The 17,254-nt window shown below is 47.2% G+C and overlaps 1 protein-coding gene across 1 annotated transcript in view; it reads left to right on the top strand.

Annotated features, from left to right (window-relative positions):
- The first annotated feature begins 5,334 nt into the window (after nucleotides 1-5,334).
- The window catches only part of RPF2 (ribosome production factor 2 homolog), a 47,527-nt gene continuing 35,607 nt past the window's right edge, over nucleotides 5,335-17,254 (top strand). The window contains exons 1-3 of the mRNA XM_002714918.5: nucleotides 5,335-5,470; nucleotides 6,101-6,233; nucleotides 11,370-11,407. Coding sequence (XP_002714964.3) covers nucleotides 5,448-5,470; nucleotides 6,101-6,233; nucleotides 11,370-11,407 — 194 coding nt within the window. The 5' untranslated portion in view covers nucleotides 5,335-5,447. The remainder of the gene's footprint in view (nucleotides 5,471-6,100; nucleotides 6,234-11,369; nucleotides 11,408-17,254) is intronic.

The following is a 17,254-nucleotide window of genomic DNA, read 5'->3' as shown; positions in this document are numbered from 1 at the left end:
TCCCAAGCGCCATCTTATTTGCTGTCTGCTCCCATGCCCCCTAGCCATTTAAAATGGTAACAGCGGAAATCAGATTTTCCCCAGAGCAGCGTGAGGAAGGAAATAACAAAGATTAGACTAGAAATGAATGAAATGGAAGATGGGAAAACAATAGAGAAAATAAATCAAAAGTTGGTACTTTAAAAAGATCAACAAACTTTCTAAAGTTTTAGACTGACCTGTGAACAAGATTGGTATTGTGCTTATCTGCAATCATGACAAAGGTGATATATTTTTTCCAGTAGCAGAGTTGAAAGTGGTTTTTCCCATCAATAATGCTAAAAGTTGCTATTTTAAGTCTTCTGTTTGTCACTAATTTAAGACAACTGTGCTAGATTAAATTATTGCACATAAGTTCATGTAGGGGTTCTACTTTCATTCCCAATAGGTTTTACATATTTCTTAGGCTTCTTCACTCATTAGTCCATCTAGTTCTGAAGGGTTACTCAGTGTCATCTTGATCTTCATAACAAGATTTGTTGATGACTCCTGGATTCTCTGCAAGGGCTTCATTAATTTCAGTTACTTCTGATGGAGGAGAACAGAGTTCATAGCCACTTTCATATTTTCCAAAGCACCAAACTCATCTTGTTTTTTCAATTCATTTGAAAGGCAGAGTTACAGAGAGGTGTTCTATCCACTGGTTCACTCCTAAAACGTCCCTAAGAGGTAGGGCTGGGCCAGGCTGAAGCCAGAGCCAGGAACTTACTGAGGTCTCCCATATGGGTGGCAGGGATCTAAATAGTTGGGTCATCATTTGCTACCTCCTAGAGTGCCTTTTATGAGTTGAGCAGGATTTGTTTCCCCAAAATTCTTTTGGCTGTTTAAACTCTGATGTCTTACTGTTGATGGAGTAAGGGTGGAGACCTGATCTAACAATGGCATCTCAGAGGTGGAGCTGATTGGAGGTCTTTGGGTCATTGGAGGCAGAACCTAGGAGGGTGGTTCATGTTAAAGGTTTGAGTATTTCAGTTCAAGTTTGAGCTAGGCTTGCTCTCTTCCTGGTTCATGATGTGATCATGGCTGGTGCACCTGCCATAACCAGCATCCACCACATGCTGGACTATAGGACCGCCCAATCCTGTAAAGTCAAACTGTGGGACGAAACAAAGTTTTTGTTTCCCAAGAAACTCCTCTCGCATTTTAGGTAAAGTAACAAAAAGTGGACTAATACAGTGCACGTCAGCAGAAAGTTGGAATGGAGAGTGGAGCCAGGACTTGAACTTGAACTCAGGCACACCAGTATGAGATATGGTCATCCCAAATGGTGTCTTAACCACTGTACCAAACACCTGCCCCAAATATGGGGAAAATATTTGAACAGGCATGTTCCTGTCCTCCTCCTCTTCTGCTAGAGAGAGAAGCTGCACAGGTGGGTAGTCAGAATATGCAAAGATCATTATTTATCATCAGGGAAAATAGTGAAAACCACAATGAAATACCACTTCATCCCCACTAGGATGGCTTAATAAAAAAGATGGACAACAGTAAGTATTGGTCAAAAATTGGAAAAATTGGGTGTGATTGGCCAGCGCCGCCACTCACTAGGCTAATCCTCTGCCTTGCGGCGCTGGCACACTGGGTTCTAGTCCCGGTTGGGGTGCCGGATTCTGTCCCAGTTGCCCCTCTTCCAGGCCAGCTCTCTGCTGTGGCCAGGGAGTGCAGTGGAGGATGGCCCAAGTGCTTGGGCCCTGCACCCCATGGGAGACCAGGATAAGTACCTGGCTCCTGGCTTCGGATCAGCGCGGTGCGCTGGCTGCAGTGCGCCGGCCATGGCGGCCATTGGAGGGTGAACCAATGGCAAAGGAAGACCTTTCTCTCTGTCTCTCTCTCACTGTCCACTCTGCCTGTCCAAAAAAAAAAAAAAAAAAAAATTGGGAGTGATTGTCAGTGGGTGATAAATTTTTCTGGAATTAGAAAAAAAAATCAGGAGTGGGAGGAATGAAAAGTTATAGTAGATAAAATCATATCCGTTTCTACCCCCAAGCTCAAAGGTATCCATGCCTTAATCCCAGGGGTTTGTTATCTTGTGGCCAGAGAGAAAGAACTTGAGGTATAATTAAGGATATGAAGATGGAGAAAACATTCTGGACTATCCAGGTGAGGCCCACGTAACCACAGTGGTCTTGTAAGAGGGAGTCAGGAGTGTCAGACTATCAGAGAAAAAGAAAATGTGACAATGTAAGTAGAAGTTCAGTATCCTTCGAAAATTCCAAAGAACACGTACAGTCTCCAGAAGCTTGAAAAAGAAAAGAAACAGATTTTTTTTTTTTTTTTGACAGGCAGAGTGGACAGTGAGAGAAAGAGAGAGAGAGAGAGAGAGACAGAAAGGTCTTCCTTTTGTCGTTGGTTCACCCTCCAATGGCCGCTGTGGCCGGCCGGCGCACCACGCTGATCCGAAGGCAGGAGCCAGGTGCTTCTCCTGGTCTCCCATGGGGTGCAGGGCCCAAGGACCTGGGCCATCCTCCACTGCACTCCCTGGCCACAGCAGAGAGCTGGCCTGGAAGAGGGGCAACCGGGACAGAATCTGGCGCCCCGACCGGGACTAGAACCCGGTGTGCCGGCGCCGCTAGGCGGAGGATTAGCCTGTTGAGCCGCGGCGCAGGCCAAGAAACAGATTCTTCCTTGGAGCTTCCAGGAATGTCCTATTGACATTTTAATTTAAACCTATTAAAGATTTATTTATTTATTTGAAAGCCAGAGTTACACAGAGGAGAGGCAGAGACAGGAGAGGCAGAGAGAGAGAGAGACAGAGACAGAGAGAGACAGACAGAGTTCTTCCATCTGATGGTTCACTCCCCAACTGGCCGCAACGGCTGGAGCTGCACCGATCTGAAGCCAGGAGCCAGGAGCTTCTTCCAGGTCTCCCACACGGGTACAGGGGCCCAAGGACTTGGGCCATCTTCTACTGCTTTCCCAGGCCATAGCAGAGAGCTGGATCGGAAGTGGAGCAGCCAGGTCTTGAACCAATGCCCATATGGGATGCGTTAACCTGCGTTAACCTGCTGCGCCATAGCCCCGGCCCCAGACCCATTAAATTTTACACCTGCTAATTTCAGACTTCTGAGTTCCAGAACCACAAAATAACAGATATGTGTTACTATAAGCCAGTAAATTTGTTACAACAGAAACAGAAAACTAATCCCAAACTCTAATACACTGCCAATAGGAGTGAGAAATCATGCAGGTGCTCTGCAAAACAGCTTAGCAGTTCCTCAAAATGTTAAACTTAGGGTTACCTTTGATCTAGCCACTCTGCTCCAAACATATTACACAGAAACGTGTACACAAGTGTTCAGGGTGATGTGAAGCCAACATTGCAGAGACCAAGAGATGCCTGAAATAAAAGGGTTTATTGAGCCCTTATGGTGGCATAGCAGGTAAAGCTGCCGTCTGCAGTGCCAGCATCCCATATGGGCGCTGGTTCGAGTCCCAGCTGCTCCACTTCCGATCCAGCGCTCTGCTGTGGCCTGGGAAAGCAGTAGAAGATGGCCCAAGTCTTTGGGCTCTTGCACCTGCATGGTTGACCCAGAGGAAGCTCCTGGCTCCTGGCTTCGGATAGGCCTGGCCTAGCTCTGGCTGTTGCAGCCATCTGGGGAGTGAGCCAGCAGATGGAAGCGCTCTCTCTCGCTCTCTCTCTCTCTCTCTCTCTCTCCTTCTCCCTCTCCCTCTCCCTCTCTCACTCCTCCTTTTGAATAAATAAATAAATCTTTAAAAAAAAAACCAGTGGTTTTTAAGGCTTGGTAGGAAGGAAAAATTGGGAGTGATTGTCAGTGGGTGACAAATTTTTCTGGAATTAGATGATGATGATGGTGGTGGCACATTTTTGAGAATATACCAAAAAACACTGAACTGTAAAGGAAATGAATTTTATGGTATGTGAATTATATGGCAGTAAAAAATTGCAAAAAATCACAATCAGGAACATTATTTTCGGCATGTGTTTTATATGCTAGGTAACTGCAGTGTCATAAACTCTGACTTATTAATCTCATGGTTTAGTAAATAGCACCCATTTTACAGTCATACTTTTAATGACTACGAGTACCCACCATGCTATCATCCTTTCCAGCACCCATTTCTTTCTTTCTTTTAGAAGTTTATTTTTGTATAGAAATCCCTCTATTGGCTTCTTTTTTTTTTTTTTTTAAGATTTATTTATTTATTTTAAAGTCAGAGTTACACAGAGAGGAAAGGCAGACAGAGCAAGGTCTTCCATCCAATGATTCACTCCCCAATTGACCGCAACCGCTGCAACGACTGGAGCTGCACCAAACAGAAGCCAGGAGCCAAGAGCTTCTTCCGGGTCACCCACGTGGGTGCAGCTACCCAAGGACTTGGGCCATCTTCTACTGCTTTCCCAGGCCTTAGCGGAGCGCTGGATCAGAAGAGGAGCAGCCGGGTCTTGAACCGGAGCCCATACGGGATGCCGGCGCTTTAGGCCAGGGCGTTAACCCACTGCGCCGCGGCGCTGGTCTCTCTTTCCTTTTAATATTTATTTATTTGAAAGGAAGAGTTTGGAAGCCGGGAGTCAGGAGTTTCTTCCAGGGCTCTCAGTGGGGGTGCTGGGGCCCAGGCACTTGGGCCATTTTCCGCTGCTTTTCCTGGCGCATTAGCAGGGAGCCAGACAGGAAGTGGAGCAGCAGGGACTGGAACCAGAGTCCGTTTGGGATGCCGGCGCTGCAGGCGGCGGCTTTACCCGCTATGTCACAGCACCGACCCCATCAGCACCCATTTCTTTTTTTTATTATTATTATTTTTATTTTTTTTACTTTTTGACAGGCAGAGTGGACAGTGAGAGACAGAGAAAGGTCTTCCTTTGCCATTGGTTCACCCTCCAATGGCCGCCGCGGCCGGCGCACCGCGCTGATCCGATGGCAGGAGCCAGGTGCTTCTCCTGGTCTCCCATGGGGTGCAGGGCCCAAGCACTTGGGCCATCCTCCACTGCACTCCCGGGCCACAGCAGAGAGCTGGCCTGGAAGAGGGGCAACCGGGACAGAATCCGGCGCCCCAACCGGGACTAGAACCCGGTGTGCCGGCGCCGCTAGGCGGAGGATTAGCCTAATGAGCCGCGGCGCCAGCACCCATTTCTATTCCAGAAGAATAATCCCTGGCTTCTGAATACCCGACTTGAGGTAATACATACAGTCCTGGACGTCAGTGGCGAGAGGCTGCGTTACTAAAAGCGTTGCTTAGCACCCGTAATTTCCGGGGACGAGCCAAGGCGAAAACCCGTAACCAAGGCAACAGACCGTGAGCCTATCAAAAATGGGCGCCAGCTCCGCGGCGGGGGTCGTCCCAGGAAGTGGCGTCACGCGCAGTTTCCGGTTCCGCCTGGAGCGACGCTCGCGGCTGTCTCCGGTTACCGCGAGGTGCACGTGTGTTTTCTTGGCTTGGCCGCGGTAGCAATGGACCCTTTGGATCGGATAGTGTACGTGCGCTGAGTCCTCGTCCCGGGGAAGTCGAGGACAGGGGCTCTGGTGACGGGCGTGGTACCCTTCTGCTTCCTTCTCTTCCTGGCTGTCGCTCCTGCCCGACGCCGCTTCCCAGTCGTTCCTGGTGGCGGCAGATCACCCTCTCCCGTGCCACCTGTCGGAGACGTAGCAGGGAAGCCCACCAGGGGACCCGCGGGATGGGCGCTGGGACTCAGGCGTTGGCCGCTTTTGTGCTAGCATTTAAAAATCCGCTGGCTTCCCGAGCGGTTAAAAGCACAGACCTCGGAGCCTGACAGATCTGGGCGACGCTGCGGGTGTATCCAGAGTTTGAGCACTTGGGTGTTAACGTAAATCTTGTAAAGTTCAGTTTATTCTGTAAAAAGAGCTTTCATGACAGTCCATCGTAGAGCTGTGAGGGTGGGTTGTGGAACACATATTTAGCAGTATTAAATACGTGTATTTATTACTAGCTCCCTAAAAAGTGAGTTTTGTTTAGTGCTGGAAACCTAACCCGACAATATATTAGGATAATGTCTGTTGAGTTTTAAGAATTTGCACATTAGTCAAGCCATGCTTTTGCAGTGTGAAGAAAATGTTTAAACTGTTGTGCATTATTTTCTGAACAGAAAGCCCAAAACAAAACGGGCCAAGAGATTCCTTGAGAAGAGAGAACCGAAGCTGAATGAAAATATTAAAAATGCCATGCTGATTAAAGGGGGCAACGCAAATGCAACAGTAACACAAGTGCTTAGAGATGTGGTATGTATGTGTACTTATTGTTTACTTATATTCTTTTTTAATTTTTGTGTTTATTTGAGAGGCAGAGTGAGAGAGAGAGGTGGAGCTAGCGCCCTGTCTTACTTCTTAAATGCCTGTGTGATCAGGCTGAAGCCAGGGGCTGGAAACTCAGTCCTGGTGTCCCATGTAGGTGGCAGGAACCCTGTGCCTGAACCATCGCCGTGTCTTCCCGGGTCTGCAGTAGCTGAGAGCTGGGGTCAGGAGCTGGGGCTTGGTGTTGACCCAGGTACTCTGGTGTGGGAAACGGATATCTCAGCCGTATCTTCACTGTTAGACTGAACGTGCACCCTATGCTTACATTTAAGTGGTATTGAATTGTCTTAGAAACTTTCAGGAAATTAGATTGCTGCTGGAGGAGAATGTTGGTACATGTTTCCTTCCTGAACCTACTGGCCTTAGAGAAGAGCTGAAGTTGGAGATTATTTGCCCTCCCCAAGGCCCTGACTACTGGTTTGCCTTAAAGCAGCTGGTTCCCTTAGTAAACTTAAACTGGTTTTCAGTTCTGGAATTTGGTTTACCCACATTTTAGGAAGATATCTATTTTATATAAAGTGAAATAATCGCATGTTATTGTATAATTTATATGTTCTACAATACCAGTTACTGTACTAGGTGCTGGGAATTATAAATTAGGTAAGACACAGTCTGGGACCAATGCTCTGGTATAAAAGCCGCTGCCTGCAGTGCTGGCATCCCATATGGGCGCTGGTTCAAGTCCCAGCTGCTCCAGTTCTGATCCAGCTCTCTGCTATGGCCTGGGAAAGCAGTAGAATACCCCACCCCCCATGGGAGACCCAGAAGAAGCTCCTGACTTCAGATCAGTGCAACTCTGGCCATTGCAGCCAATTGAAGTGTGAACCAGTGGATGGTAGACCCCTCCCTCCCTCCCTCCCTCCTTCTCTCTCTCTCTCTCTCTCTCTCTCTCTCTCTCCTCCTTCTCTCTCTGTGTAACTCTGACTTTCAAATAAATGAATAAATTAAAAAAAAAAAAGACACAGTCCCTCTCTTTAGTGAGCTTAGTTAGACAGGGGCAGGATTGTGGTGTTGTGGAATTGTCATGGTTGGTGGGCAGTAACTGAGCCAAGGAACTGTAGAATCTGCTGCTTACCAAAAGGGGGAGGCAGAGAAAGAGAGAGAGAGAATGGAGAGACAGAGATCTTCCATCTGCTGGTTCATTCCCCAAATGGCTGCAACGGCCAGGACTGGGCCAGGCCAAAGCTAGGAGCCAGGAGCTCCATCTGTGTCTTCCTTATGGGTGACAGGGACTCAAGTACTTGGGCCATCTTCCACTGCTTCATCAGGCGTATTAGCAGGGAGCTGGATCAGAAGCGAAGCAGCCAGTATTCGGACTGATGCTCTAATATGGGATACCATAGTCATAGGCAGTGGCTTAACTTGCTGCGCCACAGTGCTGGCCCCAATAAGGCAGTTTTTAATGTGGAAAAAAAAAATTGGACATGTTGTAAATTAAGTGCTGTGCTGGAGGCATGCATATGGTAGAATCGGACAGTTAAAGGCGCACTGCAGGGGTCCCACACACAAGGCGGGCCTCCCAGCCATCACACTTAACCTTCATTTGGAAGGAGTTGGAGCAAGAAGTGGAAGTGGATGAGAGGGGCTTTTAAACTGAGGAAGGAGCTTGTGCCAGGGCAGGTGTGAGGGGCGTAAGCATGTGGAGGACAGCTCTCCGGACTGGCCGAAGGGAAGCTGGCCTGTTGAAGCTAAAGGAGGAGGCAGCAGTCCCACAGTAACAGAAAAACTGTGGAGTGACCGAAAGATTGGAGTTGAGCCATCTGAGCAGTTCTTTTAATTGCCTTGATTAGAGACGACTGAGAGCAAAGTAAGAAATGGAAGCTGTTGCAGTCAGCCAGGTAAAGCACATCTGGAGTTTGGTGTTGGCAATGAAAGTGATGAGCTGGTCAGAGACAACAGATGTTGGAAGTAGGAGAGCTTGGCGTTAGTGAAAAGGATGACTTCCTGGACCGGCACTGTGGCATGGCTGGTGAAGCTGCTGCCTACAGTGCCGGCATCCCATATGGGTACCTGTTTGAGACCTGGCTGCTCCACTTCCAATCCAGCTCTCTGTTATGGCCTGGGAAGGCAATGGAAGATGGCCCAAGTGCTTGGGCCCCTGTACCCGCATGGGAGACCTGGAAGAGACTCCTTGCTTCAAATTGGCCCAGCTCCAGCCATTGTAGCCCTTTGGGGAGTGAACCAGTGGATGGAGGATCTCTCTCTGTAACTCTGCCTTTGAAATAAATAAGTAAATCTTTTTTATTTTTTATTTTTTTTTATTTTTAACAAGCAGAGTGGACAGTGAGAGAGAGAGAGAGAAAGGCTTTCCTTTGCCATTGGTTCACCCTCCAATGGCCGCTGCGGCCGGCGCGCTGCGGCTGGCGCATCGGGCTGATCCAAAGCCAGAAGCCAGGTGCTTCTCCTGGTCTGCCATGTGGGTGCAGGGCCCAAGGACTTGGGCCATCCTCCACTGCACTCCCAGGCCATAGCAGAGAGCTGGCCTGGAAGAGGGGCAACTGGGACAGAATCCGGCGCCCCAACCGGGACTAGAACCTGGGGTGCTGGCGCTGCAAGGCAGAGGATTAGCCTATTGAGCCACCGCGCCAGCTAATAAGTAACTCTTGAGAGTCAGAGTTACAGAGAGAGGTAGAGACAGAGAGGTCTTCCTTGTCTCACTGGTTCACTCCCCAAATGGCCACAACAGTTGGAACTGAGCCGATCCAAAGCCAGGAGCTTCTTCTAGGTCCCTTATGCAGGTGCATGGGCCCAAGCACTTGAGGTGTCCTCCACTGCTTTTCCAGGTGCTCTAGCAGGGAGCTGGATCAGAAGTGGAGTGTCCAGGTCTCAAATTGGGGCTCATATGGATGCCGACACTGCAGGTAGAGATTTTACCAGCTATGCCACAGTGCCGGCCCCATAAGACAGATTTTTTTTTTTAAAAAGATTTTATTTATTTACTTGAGAGGCAGAGTTATATATAGCCAGAAAGATGGAGAGACAGAGAAAGGTCTTCGATCCCCTGGTTCACTCCCCAAATGGCTTCAGTGGCTGGAGCTGGGCCAATCCAAATCCAGGAACCAGTAGCTTCTTCTGGCTTTCCCATGTGGGTTCAGGACCCAAGCACCTGGGCCATCTTCCACGACTTTCCCAGGCTGTTAGTAGAGAGCTGGATCAGAAGAGAAGCAGCCAGGACATGAACCAGCACCCATATGGGGTGCCAGCACCGCAGGCAGAGGCTTAGCCTATATGCTACAGCACCGGCCCCCCTAAGACAGTTTTAAAGGTAAAACTTCCTGGTGAATTTCCTTTGTTCACAGCTCTGATAGTTGATGAATTAAGATTGTACTATGGGGCCAGCTCCGTGGCGCAGTAGGTTAATCCTCCACCTTTGGTGCCGGCATCCCATATGGGTGCTGGTTCTAGTTCTGGCTGCCCCTCTTCCAACCAAGCTCTCTGCTATGGCCTGGGAAAGCAGTAGAAGATGGCCCAAGTCCTTGGGCCCCTGCACCCGCATGGGAGACTGGGAAAATGCACCTGGCTCCTGTCTTGGGATCAGTGCACCTCCATCCGTTGTGGCCATCTGGGAAGTGAACCAAGGGAAGGAAGACCTTTCCCTCTGTCTCTCCCTCTCACTGTCTGTAACTCTACTTGTCAGATAGATAAATAAAAATCTTTTTTAAAAAAGATTGCACCATATTTGTTGTTTCCTCATTTACTCTTTTCTCCAATGCAAGACATTGCGATAGAGCTTTCTTTTTTTAAAATTATTTATTTATTTTAAAGATTTATGTATTTATTTGAAATCAGAGTTAGAGAGGGAGAGACAAAGAAAACAGCCAGAGCTGGGCCAGGCCAAAGCATGGAGCCTGGAACACCATCTGGGTCTCCCATGTGGGTAGCAAGGGCCCAAGTGCCATCCTCTGGTGCCTTCCCAGGCACATTAGCAGAGAGCTGGGACTCAAACTGGTGCTTGTATGGGCTACTGGCATCACAAGTGGTAGCTTAACCTGCTGTGCCACAACACCAGCCACTCAGAATACCATTTTATGCATTTTGTTTACTTGAAAGACAGAGTTACAGAGAAAGTGGTGCAACAGCTGGGGCTGGGCCAGGAGGAAGCCAGGACACTCCATCCGGGTGTCCCCTCTGGGTGGCAGAGGCCCAGGCACTCGTGTCAGTTCTGCTGGTTTCCCAGGTGAATTAGCAGGTAGTTTGATCAGAAGTGGAGCAGCTGGGCCTAGAACCAGCACTCACATGGGATGCTGACATTGCAGGCGGCAGCTTATCTTGCTGTGCCACAATTGTGACCCCTGCCATAGATCTTTGATATTCCCTGTGGTAGGGCAGTATTGGCCACATAACTAATAACTGATTATCAGTGGATGGGCTGAAAAAAGTATGGAAAAATAGGAGTAGGTGTTTGACCCAGTGGTTAGGACATGGGTTGGGATGCTCATATTCTCTATTGGAGTACCTAGGTTAGAGACCCAGCTCCAGTCCTGATCTGAGCTTCCTGCTAATGGAGACCCTGGGGGCCCAGTATTGAAAGTTCAGGTGGTTGGGTACCTTCCACTCACAGTGGCTAGAACTGGGCTGATTAAGAGCCAAGAGCTTCCTCTGGGTTTCCCACGTGAGTGGCAGGGGCCTAAGCACTTGGGCCATCCTTCACTGCTTTCCCAGGCACATCAGCAGGGAGCTGGATCGGAAGTGGAGCAGCCGGGACTCAAACTGGTGCCCATATGGGATGCCAGTGCCACAGGCGGAGACCTAACCCATTATGCCACAGCACCACCCCTCTTTTCTTTCTACTGTCCAGTTGTTTGCCTGGAGAGAATGGACTAGGTGGAATTTAAAGAAATGAATCATTTAAGTTGGACAGACTGTTGAAAGGGCTTAGAAACCTTTAACTTAAAATGTTAACTCACATTACAAGGTATTTTAGTTCATCAAAAGGGAGCTAAGCAGAAGACATCAGAATTTAGGAACCAGGGTAAGCTCGTGGAATATTTATTAGGATACTTTATGTTTACCTCTGCTTTTCAGAATGTTTTGTTTTGAAATATGTTATTTTGTGTTTTACAGTACGCACTGAAAAAACCATATGGTATACTGTATAAAAAGTAAGTCATGATTTCCTTTACTTGATTCTAAATTATTTTGTTCCATTATGAAAGTAGTAACCACTTGTCTAGAATTTTAGAGAAATTTTGTTATAGAAAGACATTATAATAATTCCTTACATAAAGCTGCTTTGTTTTCATTTGTTGTGAATGTTCCAGAATGCTTAGATATTTTTTATTCTGAAAAAATTTTGTGTGTACAGAAAAGTTCCAAAAAGTAGAGCTCCTATATATCCTTTGCTTATCATCTTCTCTTGTTATATCTTGGATAACTGTAATGCAATGATCATAATTAAGAAGTTAACATTGGTGCCATAATGTTAACTAAATTAGATTTAACTAAATTTAGATTTCATTAGTTTTCTGACACCCTTTTCCTGTCCCAGGATCCCACATTGCATTTGGTTTCCCTGTCTCCCCCATTTCCCCAGTTTGTAACAGTTGCTCTGTCTCTGACTTCCACGACCTTGATACTTTTGATGTTGTATCTGTCAGTAAATTATTCCTCAGTTTGGGTTTGTCTAAAGTTTTCTCATGAATAGGTTGAGTTATGCATTTTTGCTAAGAATGTCACGAAACTGTTGTGCTTCTCCTGGGAAATATTACCGGAGACTACCTAGGATGTCAGTATGTCTTCTACTCATGGTGTTAACCTTAAAAAAAAATGTCGGCTGGATTTCTCCACTACAGTAACCGTTTTCCCCTTTGTAGTTAGTAAGTATATGGACGAGGTACTTGTAGGCTCTCAGTTGGTATCTGTGGGGGATTGTTTTCAAGACACCTACAGATCCCAAAATCAGGATGCTCAAGTTACATATATAAAATGGTGTAGTATTGCCTGTAACTTGTCTGCATCCTTCCAACATGCTTTAATACTTTCTAGATTACTTTTAATACCCAGTACAAGCAAATGATCTGTAAATAATTGCTGTGCTTATTATTTAGGGAATAAAGACAAGAAAAATGTCGGGGAAGGCACTGTGGCACAGTGGATTAATCTGTCCTTTGTGATGCTTATTGGAGCACTCCCTTGTTGGAGTGCTGATTCAAGTCCTGTCTATTCCACTTCCCATCCAGCTTCCAGCTAAGGTACCTGAGAAGGCAGTGGATGGTGGCCCAGTACGTGGGTCCCTGCCACCCATATGGGAGACCCAGATGGAGTTCTGGACTCCTGGCTTCAGCCTGGCCCAGCTCTAGCTGTTGCAGACATTTTGAGAGTGAGTCAGTGGTTGGAAGATCTCTCCTTTTCTTTGTTGCTCAGTCTTTCCAATAAAGAAATAAATGATCTTTTTTTTTTTTTTAACTTACCTATTTATTTGAGAGTCACAGAGAGGCAGAGGCAAAGAGAGGTCTTCTACTCGCTATCTCTCCCCAAATGACTGCAACAGCCAGAGCTAGGCTGATCCAAAGCCAGGAGCCAGGAGCTTCCTCCAGGTCTCCCAGGCAGATGCAGGGACCCAAGGTCTTGGGCCATCTTCTACTGCTATCCCAGGCCATAGCAGAGAGCTGGATTGGAAGAGTAGCAGCCAGGACCTGAACCGGCACTACATGCGGGCACTGCGGGTGGCGGCCCCATAAATGGTCTTTTGAAAAAAAAAAAAAAAAAAAAAGTCTACAAATTCAAGTCAGATGGAATTTAAAAAAATTTTTTTTATGATTTTATTTATGGGGCTGGTGTTGTGGCATAGCAGGTAAAGCCAACACCTGCAGTGCCAGCATCCCATACAGTTGCTGTTTGTGTCCCAGCTGCTCTTCTTCTGAATCAGCTGCCTGCTAACGGCCTGGGAAAGCTTCGAAACATGGCCCAGGTGGTTGAGTCCCTGCCACCCACGTGGGAGGCCTAGAAGAAGCTCCTGGCACTTGGCATTGGCCCAGTCCTGACTGTTGCAGCCATGTGGGGAGTGAACCAACAGATGGAAGATCTCCCTTCTTCTCCCTGTGTCTCTGTAACTCTGATTTTCAAATAAATAAGTAATCTGAAAACTTTTTAAAAAGATTTATTTGTTTATTTGAAAGGATTGCACAGAGGGAGGAGAGGCAGAGGGAGAAAGAGAGGAGAGGCAGAGAGAGAGAGAGAGAGGTCTTCCATCCAATGGTTCACTCCCCAATTGGCTCAACAGCCAGAGTTGCACTGATCCAAAGCCAGGAGCCAGGAGCTTCTTCCAGGCTCCCATGCAGGTGCAGGGGCCCAAGGACTTGGGCCATCTTCTGCTGCTTTCCCAGGCTGTAGGAGAGAGCTGGATAGAAAGTGGAGCAGCCGGGTCTTGAACCTCTTTCTCATATGGGATGCCAGCACTTCAGGCCAGGGTGTTAACCCGCTGCGCCAGAGTGCCGGCCCCCTGAAAACATTTTAAAAAATTTTATTGATTTGTGGGGCCGGTGCTGTGGCGCAACGGGTTAACACCCTGGCCTGAAGTGCCGGCATCCCATATGGGTGCCGGTTCAAGACCTGGCTACTCTACTTCCCATCCAGCTCTCTGCTGTGTCCTGGGAAAGCAGTAGAAGATGGCCTGGGTCCTTGGGCCCCTGCACCCACATGGGACACCTGGAGGAAGCTCCTGGCTCCTGGGTTCGGATTGGCACAGCTCCGGCCGTTGCAGCCAATTGGAGAGTGATCCGTCAGATGGAACACCTCTCTCTCTCTGCCTGTCTTCTCTCTCTGTGTAACTCTGACTTTCAAATAAGTAATAATAAAAATCTTAAAAAAATTTATTGATTTGAAAGGCAGAGTAATACAAAGAGGGAGATAACAGAAACAGAGATACCTTGTCTCTACTGGTTCACTCCCTATTGTACTGTGGTTCATACCTACAACAATCAGTACTACGGCCAGGCTGCAGCCAAGAGCCAGGTACTCCATCTGGGATTCCCACATGGTGGCAGGAACCCAAGTAGTTGGGCCATCATCTGTTGCCTCCTAGGTGTATTAGAAAGAAGCTAGATCAGAAATGGATGAGCTGGGACTTGAAGCAGGCGTCCCAAGTAGCTGCCTAACCTGCTCTACCACAATGCCTGCTCCTGAAGTTTTTAAAAAAAATTCTTGTTTGAAAGGCAGAGATCTTCCACCTATTTTTTCACTCATCCAATGCCCACAGTAGCTGGAGCTGGGCCAGACTGAAGCCAGGAGCCTGGAAGTAAGTCTCGTTCTCCCAACATGAGTGGCAGGGACCCAAGGACTTTAGCTGTCACCTGTTGTATCCCCAGTTGCATATTAGCGGGAAGCTAGAATTGGAAGCAGAGCTGGGGCTCAAACTCAGGCACTCCCAGTTGGGATATAGTTGTCTCAAGCAGTGTTTTAACTGGTGCGCCAAATGTCCCCCCTAAAATACATTTTTTAATCTGTGGTTAGTTGAATCTGCTAATGTGGAACCTGTAAAGGTGGAGGGCCAACTACATCCTTTTTCCTCAAACCTTTGCTCATTAATTTAATTCAATTTTTAAAGAAGATTTATTTATTAATTTGAAAGAATTACAAGGAGAGGGAGAGCGAGAGATCAATCTTCAGTTTACTGGCTCACTCCCCAGATGGCTTTCACAGCTGGGGTTGGGCCAGGCCAGAGCCAGGAGCTTCATCTGGGTCTCCCATGTAGGTGGCAGTGACTCAAGCACTTTGCCATCTCCTGCTGCTTTTACCAGACCATTAGTAGGGAACTGAATATGATGTGGAGCAGCCGGGACTCAAACCAGTGCCCATATGGGATGCTAGTGTCACAGGCTGCGGCTTTACCCGCTATGCCACAGCGCCAGCCCCTCGCTCATTAATTTTAGCATCTGTTGGTAGTCCTTGTCTCCAACAATTGTTATTGTGGTGCTCTTAGGGTGGTCTTCTGTTTCCCTTATTCCTTCTTTTTATAGAAACTGCAATTCTGAAGGAAAATCTGTCCCATCTCCATCTGTTTAATTACTTACATGAGTTTGAACTCATATTTATTGTGTTTTTCTGAGTTATAATTCAGTGGTATTATTTATTTTATTGTTTAAATTGTTCTGTCTTGCTGTAGTCCATTTTCATTTAGCAGACAAAGTGATCCTTTAAAAGGAGAGCTTATGTTTGATCCTATGACTCTCCTGCCTACATTTGACCAATGTTCCTGTTACTCTTCTAATATCTAATCTATATCCCTTAGACCCTAGAGAGTCTGCGCTTGGTCTGTATCTGAAGTCATAACCCCCACCATACCCTTTGCTCCCTGAACTCCAGTGACACTGCTGCCTATCTGTTTAGAACCTTTGAATTCTTTTTCCTCTTCTTAGAATAATCTTAACCTCATAATTTTTAATGGCTAACTGAATAATCAAGTCTCAGTTCAAATAGTAATTTATCACTCTGCACACTGACTTACTACCATATTTTTATTACAACTATTACTATTTAAATTTATTTTTAGACATTATTTCTTTGAAAGGCAAAGTTACATAGAGAGGAGAGACATATTCCTTTCGCTCTCGGCTTCTGTCTCTGCCTTGACTATCTCTGAGTTCTTGCTTGAACCCCCAAATCATGTGTTTATAAAGTACCTAGTGGCACTTGTCTGCCCCGTTGAGGGGAGAGGGGACAAAAAAAAAATCCAACTCTTTCCAACTTCTCCAGAACTGTCAGCCACAATTAGAGTAAGTTAGTTGATCGGGACTGGTTTCCACTTACCCTCACCCCTCCGCCCCCCACCCCCCAAAAAAAGGGTGAAAAACTGGTTCACTCCCCAGATGCACACAGCCAGCCCTGGGCCAGGTTGATGCCAGGAGTTTGGAACTCTATCCGAGTTTCCCATGTAGGTGCAGGAGCCCAGATACTTGGACCATCTTCTGCTGCCTTCCCAGGTCATTAGCAGGGAGGCGGACCAGAAGTGGAGCAGCTGGGACTCAAACTGAAGCCCATATGGGATGCTAATGTCGCCAGCAGCATCTTAACTTGCTGTGCTACAATGCCAGCCCCTACTTTGCTTCTTTTTTTTTTTAACAACAATAACAACAAGTATTTCAGAGAGAAAGAGTGAACCCCCATTCACTGGTTCACTTCCCAGATGCCTGCAGGACCTTTGGCTGGACCAGGCCAGATTCAGGAGCTGGGAACCCAATCCAGGATTCCCATGTAATTACTAATTACTTGCTCCACTACCATTACCTGCTGCCTCCCAGAGTCCACATCAGCATGAAAGTGGAGTTAGGAGCCAGAGCTGGGAACCAAACCCAGGTGCTCTGATGAGGGACAGCAAACATCTTATTTTTCCTTAAAGATGTATTTGTTTGAAAGGCAGACTGAAGACAAACATGCATACACACACAGAGAGATCTTCCATCCACTGATTGACTCCCCAAATGCCTACAATAGCTGGGCTGAGCCAGGTTGAAGTCAGGACCAGGAACTCCCTCTGGATCTTCAGGTGGATGGCAGGAACTCAAGTACTTGAGTCATCATCATCATCTGTTGCTTCCAAGGCTCATTAACAGGGAGCTGGGTTGGAAGCTGAGTAGCCAGGACTTGAACTAGTGTTATAATGTGGAATGTGGGCATCCCAAGCCGTGGCTTAATCTGTTGCACCACAATTCCTGTCCCACAGCATGTGTCTTAACATGCTTCCTTTCTTTTATTTTTTATTTTTTTCATTTTTAAGCTTTTATTCAGTGAGGAAAAATGCATAAGAAAGTGAGGGCTCTATCTATAGGAGAGAGGTAAATCTGATTTATACCGAGTACCAGGAGCCAGCAACATGGAGGAGCATCTAGGCCAGGAAGCATGGGGCAGGTGGCCCAAAGGCCACACACCCTGGAGGTGCAGGGGCTGTGCCAGTCCACAATGGCAAGAAGCCAAAGAGGAAAAAAGGGCTGGGCACATCCTGTCCCAGGCTT

The sequence above is a fragment of the Oryctolagus cuniculus genome, chromosome 5, assembly GCF_964237555.1.
Source record: "Oryctolagus cuniculus chromosome 5, mOryCun1.1, whole genome shotgun sequence".
Lineage (NCBI taxonomy): Eukaryota > Metazoa > Chordata > Mammalia > Lagomorpha > Leporidae > Oryctolagus > Oryctolagus cuniculus.
Note: the sequence above shows the minus strand (reverse complement) of the source record. Positions and strands in the feature narration are given on the sequence as shown.